This window comes from Squalius cephalus, assembly GCF_949319135.1.
Source record: "Squalius cephalus genome assembly, chromosome: 25".
NCBI classification, from domain to species: domain Eukaryota; kingdom Metazoa; phylum Chordata; class Actinopteri; order Cypriniformes; family Leuciscidae; genus Squalius; species Squalius cephalus.
This window is the reverse complement of record NC_137146.1, coordinates 1,114,941-1,125,223: the sequence shown is the minus strand read 5'-3', so window position 1 is coordinate 1,125,223 and position 10,283 is coordinate 1,114,941. Positions and strand designations below refer to the sequence as shown.

General features: G+C 35.0%; 1 protein-coding gene across 2 annotated transcripts in view; it reads right to left on the bottom strand.

Annotated features, from left to right (window-relative positions):
* Positions 1-267: 267 nt before the first annotated feature.
* Positions 268-10,283, bottom strand: part of LOC307153222 (uncharacterized protein) — a 127,002-nt gene continuing 116,986 nt past the window's right edge. For both annotated transcript variants that reach the window (XM_079862496.1, XM_079862495.1), the window contains 7 exons: positions 8,139-8,187; positions 7,934-8,005; positions 6,213-6,409; positions 4,193-4,347; positions 3,180-3,631; positions 2,126-2,334; positions 268-1,196 (listed from right to left, as the gene is read on the bottom strand). In XM_079862496.1, coding sequence (XP_079718622.1) covers positions 999-1,196; positions 2,126-2,334; positions 3,180-3,631; positions 4,193-4,347; positions 6,213-6,409; positions 7,934-8,005; positions 8,139-8,154 — 1,299 coding nt within the window. In that variant the 5' untranslated portion in view covers positions 8,155-8,187 and the 3' untranslated portion in view covers positions 268-998. The remainder of the gene's footprint in view (positions 1,197-2,125; positions 2,335-3,179; positions 3,632-4,192; positions 4,348-6,212; positions 6,410-7,933; positions 8,006-8,138; positions 8,188-10,283) is intronic.

Genomic DNA, 10,283 nt, shown 5'->3' with positions numbered 1-10,283 from the left:
TCCCTTTCAGAAACGGGCTTGACTTACTCTGCTTTCTCAGGTTTGACATGCCTCCCATTCTGAAACAGAAAACCCAGAGTTTCCCTCATTTCAGGGTTAACATACTCAGAGTTTTCTCTTAACCTCCTTTCTGAAACAGGCCCCAGGTTGTCATCGATTGTTATTTTTATTTCTTATGCATATGTTGGGATCATTTTAATTTCCTTTTCTATGTAAAGCACTTTGAATTATCATGGTGTATGAAATGCGCTATATAAATAAACTTGCCTACTGTCACGGGTCTGGTCACAGCAGAGATGAAACAGCTTCTATGTGTCTTTATTGCAAACAAAATCAAACTAACAGAAATGCGGAGGATTCTTCAGAAATTCAAAGATACGAACAGAACAACCAAACATATAGCACTGTCGACAGACAGGACTAAACACAGGACTTAAGTACATCATAAACTGAGGAACTAATGAGACTAATTAACAAGACACACCTGAACTAAGGACTCTAATCAATCTGTAACCAAGCAGACAAACAGGCAGGGTAAATAAATGCTGTAATGACGACAGAATTCACATAACCCTTTAAAATAACAGCTTCATCTGCAGGTGTTCACGTGCTTAACAGAAAATTACGTTTTTGTGCTAGATAAAAATTGTGTGTGTATATGTGGTGTTTATAAAACGGTCCTTGATTCTGATTGGTTGAGCTGAGTTTGAGGCCGTTGTTAATTACTACACCTGTGTAAATTACTCATACACAACTATTAATTTGTGTATGTTTGCAAAACAATAAGCCCCATTTTATAAAAGCTATAAGGGGTTTATAGTTTGTCTCGTGGAGTCACGGTCCGGATGGAAGTAAGTTTGTATGTGGAAGTAACCGAACATGTACAAGAGCAGTTTTAATGATTACACAGCATTACAAAAATGACAAGATAAGTTGTATGCATTAATATGCACATGGAGCATTTAAAAGTGTGAAAGGAAGCATCAGATCTCTGTATGTCACTCAGTGATGGCGGCTTGGGATGATCCCTGAGGATTGATCTTCTTCAGCCTCTCCATGATAGACTTATACTGCGCATTCCTTTCATTCTCTGAGAGTGAAGACGGATTGATCTCCAGGAAATTATAAGCGTCCTTAGACTGAATGCTGAAGATACTCTGTGCTCTGTAACAGCACGCACCAAATCTCTGCCAGCACTGAAAGAGTAAAACACACATTAATCACAACACATTCACTAAAAAAAATACATCGACAAACTCATGATGTGCCTGAAACCACTCACTGTTCCCTACATAGTGAAAGTCTGTAAAATATGATTTGATCAATTCATTACTCTACTTTAACTCAAAATAATTGAAACAATTTCAACTTCAATAATGATCTGCACTAGTGATGCACTGATACGAACATTTTGGCCGATAACCGATAATTCTTTATATTTGAAAGCCGATAACCGATATATTGGCCGATAAATCTGAATCTAAGTTTTTATTTAATTTTTGAGAGCCTGATTACAAAAACAACAGTCTCACAATTAAAAGCCATTATTCTCATTATAATTGTATGTAGTCGATATTACAGAACATTTTGCACTTCACTGTATTTTCCTTTTTTGAAGTGATTCCAATTATTTCAAGCAACTCAAAACCATCATGTTGAACATCTGAAGTGTCTCAGCTGAAGGAAATAATCCTTTATTTATCAAATTTTCTTATCGGACCGATAACGATAACATTAAAAATGAACATATATTGGCCGATATCGATATGGTGGCCGATATATTGTGCATCATTAATCGGCAAGGATAAATCATTTATAATAAAAACTGCAATGTTACATAAAAAACAAGAGTCGTCGATTTTGATTTCATGTGGAAGTTTTTAAGTTGAATTTGGTGGAATGTGTATGTGTGTGTTATAATACGGATGTGTATTGATGTAAAGTAATGTGAGACAGTAAACGCTGTGAGATGCAAGACCGTTTTTGGAAGAAATTCCAACTATAAACTGGAATTGAAAGGCGTGCATGAAAATGTGGCCACTGATGACCATACCATATACTGTACGTCCCTTTTCCTGGAATCAATCAACTTTCACCAGAGTAATTTGCTCGACGTCTAACTTACCTTACTTCCTTCTTCAATAGAGCTCAGAAACTCCTCCTTCAGGTCATCCAGGTCATCAATCAGATCCTCCCCAACAAAGGTCTTGTCTTTCAGTGTATCCAGCATAACTCCCACTTTCTCCCAGAACTTTTTAAGATCACCCAGAATTTGTCGGATTTGATCAAGGCACCGCTGGACTTCCTTCAGGTGGACAGGACTGGGAATCACACCTGGACAAACGACATACAACAGATTCTGATTCATGAGAGATCATTGGGAGCCTTCAGGTGGTGAACAACCCTCATCCTTCCCTCGGGTCATTCTGACCCAGAAAATATTTTTAAAAATGGAGTGTTCATCGGACTGTCGTCGCACTTGAACCACGAATACACAAAAAAAATGTAATGGATTCGAGGAGTTTTGTGGTTGAAATTTAAAAAAGTAACAAATCCTCATTTTGACCCCCTTAAGAATGAATGGAATGTGAGGAATGCTTCAGTACACATAGAAAAACCCTTAAAATGCTCAAAAATCTAACTGAAAATGCTAAATCTATACCAAAAAATATTTATAATGTCTACATGTGTATCTGAATGCACACTGAAGATAAACTGACTTTAGGACCCAGAGGAACAGCTCATTTGCTCCATATAGAGCTATAAGGACATCTAGAGTCATGAAATATCATCTTATATTATTTATTTCCCACAAAAGGTCGGCAAAGACCCAATGTCAGATATTTAGAGCTGAATTAAAAGGGTTATGCATAAAATTGGGAGTTATTTTGAATTTAAGTTGAAAGAATGTGAGGAATGTGCTTAAATTACTAAATTACTATTTATTTATTATTTATTGATCAAATCTAGCAATTTAAAGGTAAATAAAATAATAAAATCTACAAAAAATTAGCTTTCTGGAATTAATAAAATAAGCTTTCTGGACAAAAAAAAAAGTATAATTTTAGGGCTTCGTTTAATTTTGACCCGCAAGGGAAGGATGAGGGTTAAACCGCATGATATGCACACAGATGCTGTATGTTTGTAATAATACTTTGAGAGCACAGAGAGACTCTCACCCAGCTTTATTTTAGAAGTGGCCATCTTCAGCTGAAGATCAGTCTGACTGACTTTGATGTTCCACTCTTCGTTTTGCAGATTTCTCTTTTTGGAGTTGAGATTGGAAAGTTCGGCATTGACGGACTGAGTTTTAGCAGCAATATCAGAATCGGTTACAGCGTCATGAATGACTGCAAAAAATGGCACAAAGATTCTGAGGAAACCAAAACGATTTCTCTTTTGTTCTGAATTTCTGATATGATCCTGCAGCTTGTGGTTTTGTTCGTCAATGTTTTTCTCAATTTCCTCAATATCTTTGACATTTTTTTCCAGCTCCATTTTTAGCTTGACCAAAGCGTCCTCCTGACGCTTGATCTCCTCAGACTTTTCCATTAGTTTGTCTTCGGTCTCTGTCTGTTCTTTAAACACATCACTGGTGCACGTCGCCACACTTTTGTTTTGATTCTCGTACCTGAAAAATATATGGTGTTTTAGATGAATGATCTAATACAGTGATGTGGTCCTGATTTCACAAACACAACAACACTGAACAATTTTCTTAAAGAGGACCTATTATATCCTGTTTCCATGTCTTGATTTTGTTTTTGAGCTCTACTAGAACAGGTTTTCATGCTTGAATGTTCAAAACCACATTATTTATTTCCATATTTGAAATTGTTGCAGCTCCAATGAGGAAAGAATGTTATAAAATGTAAAAAAAATGGCCCCTTTAAATATTTAAAGTAGGAGAGAGGCCGCACTATGCATATATACTTTTATTGCACAGACGCGTTTCGGCGCTCACACGTCGCGTATTACGTATTCTAATTATCCAGGCCAGCACTCTTAAAGTTTATAAGTATATGCATTGAGTAAAGCCTGCTCCTATCCTCACTTACCCTTTAAATTTGTATGGGAATCATTTGTATGGGAAAACAAGAAAAAATTTTCATGCAGTGTACTGATGAAGAAAATGATTGTTTGCTGTGAAACACTAAACTTCCTTTTGATACGACATTGCTAATGTTTTCACCTCTTCGTAATCTCATCCACGGCTGTGACGATGTCATTGATCCATGTTCTGGCTTTCTCCAGGTATTTCACAGCCAGTTTGGGTTTGTTCTTCTCAACGGCTTTCTTCAGTATTGGGAACAGGGAAGTGACCAGGTTGGAACTCGTGCCGACACACTGCCAGAAAACAGCATTTATCCACAAGGATAAGATTCACAAAAGAACTATAAAAATGTTTGTTGTATTTTTTTCTCAGAATTCTGAGTTTCTATCTCACAATTCTGTTTTTTTTTTCCTTCCTCGGAATTCTGACTTTACATCGCACAATTATGTTTTTTTCTCTCTCAGAATTCTTCTTCTTTTTTTCTAGGAAATCGAAATTTCCGTCTCACAATTCTTACTTTTTTTCTCGGAATTCTAAATTTCCATCTCACAATTCTTACTTTTTTCTCGGAATTCTACATTTCCGTCTCACAATTCTTACTTTTTTTCTTGGAATTCTAAATTTCCGTCTCACAATTCTTACTTTTTTCTCGGAATTCTACATTTCCGTCTCACAATTCTTACTTTTTTCTTGGAATTCTAAATTTCCATCTCACAATTCGTACTTTTTTTCTCGGAATTCTACATTTCCATCTCACAATTCTTACTTTTTTTCTCGGAATTCTAAATTTCCATCTCACCATTCATACTTTTTTTCTCGGAATTCTAAATTTCCGTCTCACAATTCTTACTTTTTTGTTGGAATTTGGAGTTTCCGTCTCACAATTACTTTTTTCTAGTAAATCGAAATTTCCGTCTCACAATTCGTACTTTTTTTCTCGGAATTCTAAATTTCTGTCTCACAATTCGTACTTTTTTTCACGGAATTTGGTGTTTCCATCTCACAATTACTTTTTTCTAGGAAATCGAAATTTCCGTCTCACAATTCGTACTTTTTTTCACGGAATTCTAAATTTCCGTCTCACAATTCTTACTTTTTTTCCACGGAATTCTAACTTTACATCAGACAATTATGTTTTTTTTCTCTCTCGGAATTCCGAATTTCCATCTCACAATTCTTACTTTTTTTTGTTGGAATTTGGAGTTTCCGTCTCACAATTACTTTTTTCTAGGAAATCGAAATTTCTGTCTCACAATTCGTACTTTTTTCCACGGAATTCTACATTTACGTCTCATTATTCATACTTTTTTTTTCTCGGAATTCTAAATTTCCATCTCACCATTCGTACTTTTTTTCTCGGAATTCTAAATTTCCGTCTCACAATTATTACTTTTTTCACGGAATTTGGAGTTTCCGTCTCACAATTACTTTTTTTCACGGAATTTGGAGTTTCCGTCTCACAATTACTTTTTTTCTAGGAAATCGAATTTTCCGTCTCACAATTCGTACTTTTTTCCACGGAATTCTACATTTACGTCTCATTATTCATACTTTTTTTTTCTCGGAATTCTAAATTTCCATCTCACCATTCGTACTTTTTTTCTCGGAATTCTAAATTTCCGTCTCACAATTATTACTTTTTACACGGAATTTGGATTTTCCGTCTCACAATTACTTTTTTTCACGGAATTTGGAGTTTCCGTCTCACAATTACTTTTTTTCTAGGAAATCGAATTTTCCGTCTCACAATTCGTACTTTTTTTCTAGGAATTGTAAATTTCCGTCTCACAATTCTTACTTTTTTTCACGGAATTCTAAATTTCCGTCTCACAATTCTTACTTTTTTTCACAGAATTCTGAGTTTCCATCTCACAATTCTGTTTTTTTTTTTTTTCTTCTCGGAATTCCGAGTTTCCATCTCACAATTCTTACTTTTTTCTCTTGGAATTCCGAGTTTCCGTCTCACAATTACTTTTTTTCTAGGAAATCGAAATTTCCGTCTCACAATTCGTACTTTTTTTCCACAGAATTCTGAGTTTACATCTCACAATTCATACTTTTTTCTCGGAATTCTAAATTTCCGTCTCATAATTCATACTTTTTTTCTCGGAAATTCTAAATTTCCATCTCACAATTCTGTTTTTTTTTTTAGTCTCACCTTCAGCAGAACAGCCTCAGAGGATCCGAACAGCATTTGTGTGTCAATAGCTCGTTCTCGGATCAGACGCTCCAGCTTCGGGAAGCCTCCCAGACACAGGAATGACAGATGATAGAGGAGAGCCGTTCGCTCCGCAGACGGGAGAAGCTCCTGGATGAACTCTGGACACCAGAGTGAATCACTGACGACGACAACCTCTGAGATACAAACCAAACATAGAAAGAACCAGAACATTAGCTAAAGTTCCCTGGGACCTTAATGTTACATATTTGATCTTGTGGTAAAGGACACGTTACATACTCAAGCACTTCTCTGATCATGTTGGACCATTTATGGCAAGCCATTTTGACTTTTATTCATTCCTAGATAAATTCTTGATATCAACAATTCAATTTTACATCATCACAAAAATTACATCATCACTCAAAGAAATACAAATTCTTGATATCAAGGATCAAATTTCAACTGGTAAAAACTATAAATCTTGATATCTGTAACTGTATTTTCACCATAGGCTGCCATTCAAATTCAATTTGTTGATATCAAGAAGTTTAAATTTAAATTTCACTTTACAGAAATACAATTATTAATATTAAAAAAAATCATAATTTTTTATCTCAATAATTGCTTTGTTACTAGTAAAAATACAAATTCTTGGTATCAACCATTCAATTGTCACTAGTTCAAATCTTGATATCTGTAAATGTATTTCAGCATGTTACACTTGTTATTTCTGATGTCTGAAAATGAATTTCTGATATCAATAATTAGGAGAATAATTTCAGAAATCTAAAATGGCTTTCTTACTAGTAACAATCACATTCATGATATTTTTTTATCATGCCGTTTTTTTAAATTATTGATATAAAAAATTATGAGTTTTACTAATAAGAATTGTATATCTGAAATTGGAATTTCAACTTCTTGATATCAACAAATGAATTTGAACGGGAGCCTATGGTGACATTTAACTAGTGAAAATACAATTTCAGATATCAAGAATTATAGTTTTTACTAGTAAAAATGTAATTGTCGATATCAAAAATTAATATCCTGGGAATGAATAAAAGTCAAAATGGCTTGCCATACAAGTGACAATCGAATTATATAAACATTTTTACTAGTAGGAGTTTAATTGTTGATATCAAGAACAGACATTTGCACTAGTAACCACATTATTGACATAAAAAATTATGATTTTTACTAGTAAGAAATGTATTTCTGATATGTGAAATTGGAATTTCAACTAGTAAGAAATACATTTTTGACATCAACAACTGAATTATCATTGAGATTTCATATCATTCAGAAATACAATTCTTACTAGTAAAAATCATATTTTTTTATGTCAATAATTACGTGGTTACTAGTGCAAATGTGTTCTTGATATCAACAATTGAATTGCTACTAGTAAAAATGTTTATATTATTAGATTGTCATTGTTGATATCAAGAACAAACATTTTTACTAGTAAGAATTGTATTTTTTGTCACCAGAGCCAATGGTGACATTTAACAAGTAAAAATACAATTACAGATATCAAGAATTATACTAGTTTTTACTAGTAAATTTTTTATTGTTGATATCAATAATTAATTTCCTAGGAATTAATAAAAGTCCAAAAGGCTTGCCATATAGACCATTCATACTGAAAATAATGAAAGAGGTCAAGCATTTCACAAAAGCTCCAGATATATTTTTTGATTTTTTGAGTTCTTCACCTCCACCTGTGTGTGTGGATCTATAATCCGGCGTCTCCTGCCTCTCGCTCTGCTCCAGCCTCGGCCTCTTCGCTGTTAGAACATGACAAGATGACTTTTAAATGTCAGACAAAAACAGAGATTAATCTGAGCTTTGGTTTTATGATATTTTATGTATTGCAGTTATTGAAATTAATGAATAAGCTTTAAATGTAAAGTGTCTCACCTTTGCGTTTAGGCATGTTTTCTACAGTGTTTCCTTCTATATAAGGGCTCTAAAAATACAACAGAAAGGCATAATATGCAAGTAAAATGAACAGAAAATAAAACAAGAATAAGAAAATAAGTCAATTCATTTGAATTAATAATTAAAAGGGCTCATCAATTCAGCAAAGAAGAAAGAGAAACATGACGTTTTACAGACCTTAGATCAAATTATCTAATTGACATCCAACTATTTCGATGCTTTGCCTCCTCAAGACAAACATTAATATCCTGATATTCCTCTTTCTGATGGGCACACAATTGCTTCATCTCATTTCTCGGCTCTCAGGCTGATAGGCTACTAGGCTACAGTACAGTATGCCTAGCCCTAGCCTATAGTTTTTTTTGTGATGCAAAAATCTATTGTTTCTGCGTATAAACAACAAACAACGAGACGAGTCTAGTCTGATTCCCGAAAGAATGACTCTTATGAGCCGGTTCTTTTGAGTCGGCTCTTTTGAGTGAATCAAATGCATTAAACGCGACCAGATTATCCTGATTCCCGAACGAATGACTCTTGTGAACCGGTTCTTTTGAGTGAATCAAAAGCATAGAGAGCGATCAGATTATCCTGAGCTCCGAACGAATGACTCTTATGAACCGGTTCTTTTCCGTGAATCAAAGGCATTCAGCGCGACCAGATTATCCTGAGCCCCGAACGAATGACTCTTATGAGCCGGTTCTTTTGAGTCGGCTCTTTTGAGTGAATCAACGGCATTCAGCGCGACTTTTTTTTATTTTATTTATTAAACATCACAAAGCATTAAAGGAATACAGATGGACATGGAGAAAGAGAAACAGACACAAATAATTTGCCAGGACTGGCGGTTCTAGAGGGGGGCCAGGGGGGGCCAGTGCCCCTGTGACAACAAGCTTGGACCCCCTTGTGGCCCCCCTAAATGTGGAGTGTGAAATAATTTTTACAAAACTGTTTTTTTGCTATCTTTGTTTTTCACATCCGTTATTAGACATTGGCAACGCGGAACAAATTTTACCCACACATTTTCTAGAGTGAGAGCTTAAAGCGGATCTGCAGGGGGTTTTTTTCTATTCAGAAGTTGGAGGACGTTTTGCGCGAATATTATAGTTCAAGCAAAGAAGGAAATATGGTGAGTAAAATATGTTGTATTTTTATTAAACGCATTACAGAAGTTTAACGTTAAACTCCTTTTCCCTCCTCTGCGGCTGTCAATCATTCGATCATCTCCAGCCTATTCAAACAGCGCGCGCGCCTCGTCCGGTTACAGCAGGATGCACGGTAAAACTCTCTCCAATATGATATATTCACATTATAATGCTTGATCTGTAGATACAAGGCTGTGGATTTGCATACAATGACTTTATTTTATGTAGGCTATTTGTATTTTATGTTTGTTGTTGTTTTTAAATGACTCGCTGTGTGCCTGTTAGAGACTGATGATGAATCGGCATCAAACGCACAATAACTGGAATTTAAAACTGTGAAGAAACAAATTATCAATAAACTGTTGGACAGATATACACTAGGATTTGTGCGCTTGACATTTTTTCGCTCTGTGCCGTGAACTTCTTTTTTTTTGGCCTTCAAAAGCCCCAAATTGCACATTTGTAGGTCAGAGAAATCCAAATTTTCTCGGGGGAGTATGCCCCTTTCGAAGATTTAGCTGAACTGTCACAAAATTTTGATGTATACAAGTCATTATAGAATTTGGAGCAAAAAGAAGCTATTTCCCTATGATTCTCCAGAACTCTATCATTTGTACGGAGACGATCAACCGAAACATTCGCAGCATTGGATCTTTCCAACCTAAAAAAGTAGGCTGAATTTTGCTCTCCTTCTTCCAGCCATTCTTTCCCGGATCTAACATAAGCTCCTTTAGCTTTGGATCTATAGAGGTCATCTAATTTACTTTGAAGTTTGGAATATTCAATGCTTTGAATATCTGTCAATGGTTCCTTAAATGATATAGCAGATAGTTGTGAAAGAACTTCATCCTCTAATAATCTATTTTGCTTTGCTATATTACTTCCAAATTTTCTCAAAAATTTCCCTAATTCATATTTTAAAAGCTCCCAGTTACGTCCAAAAGATTTTTGTGATTTAGCCCTTTCCCAGTAAATTTGGATT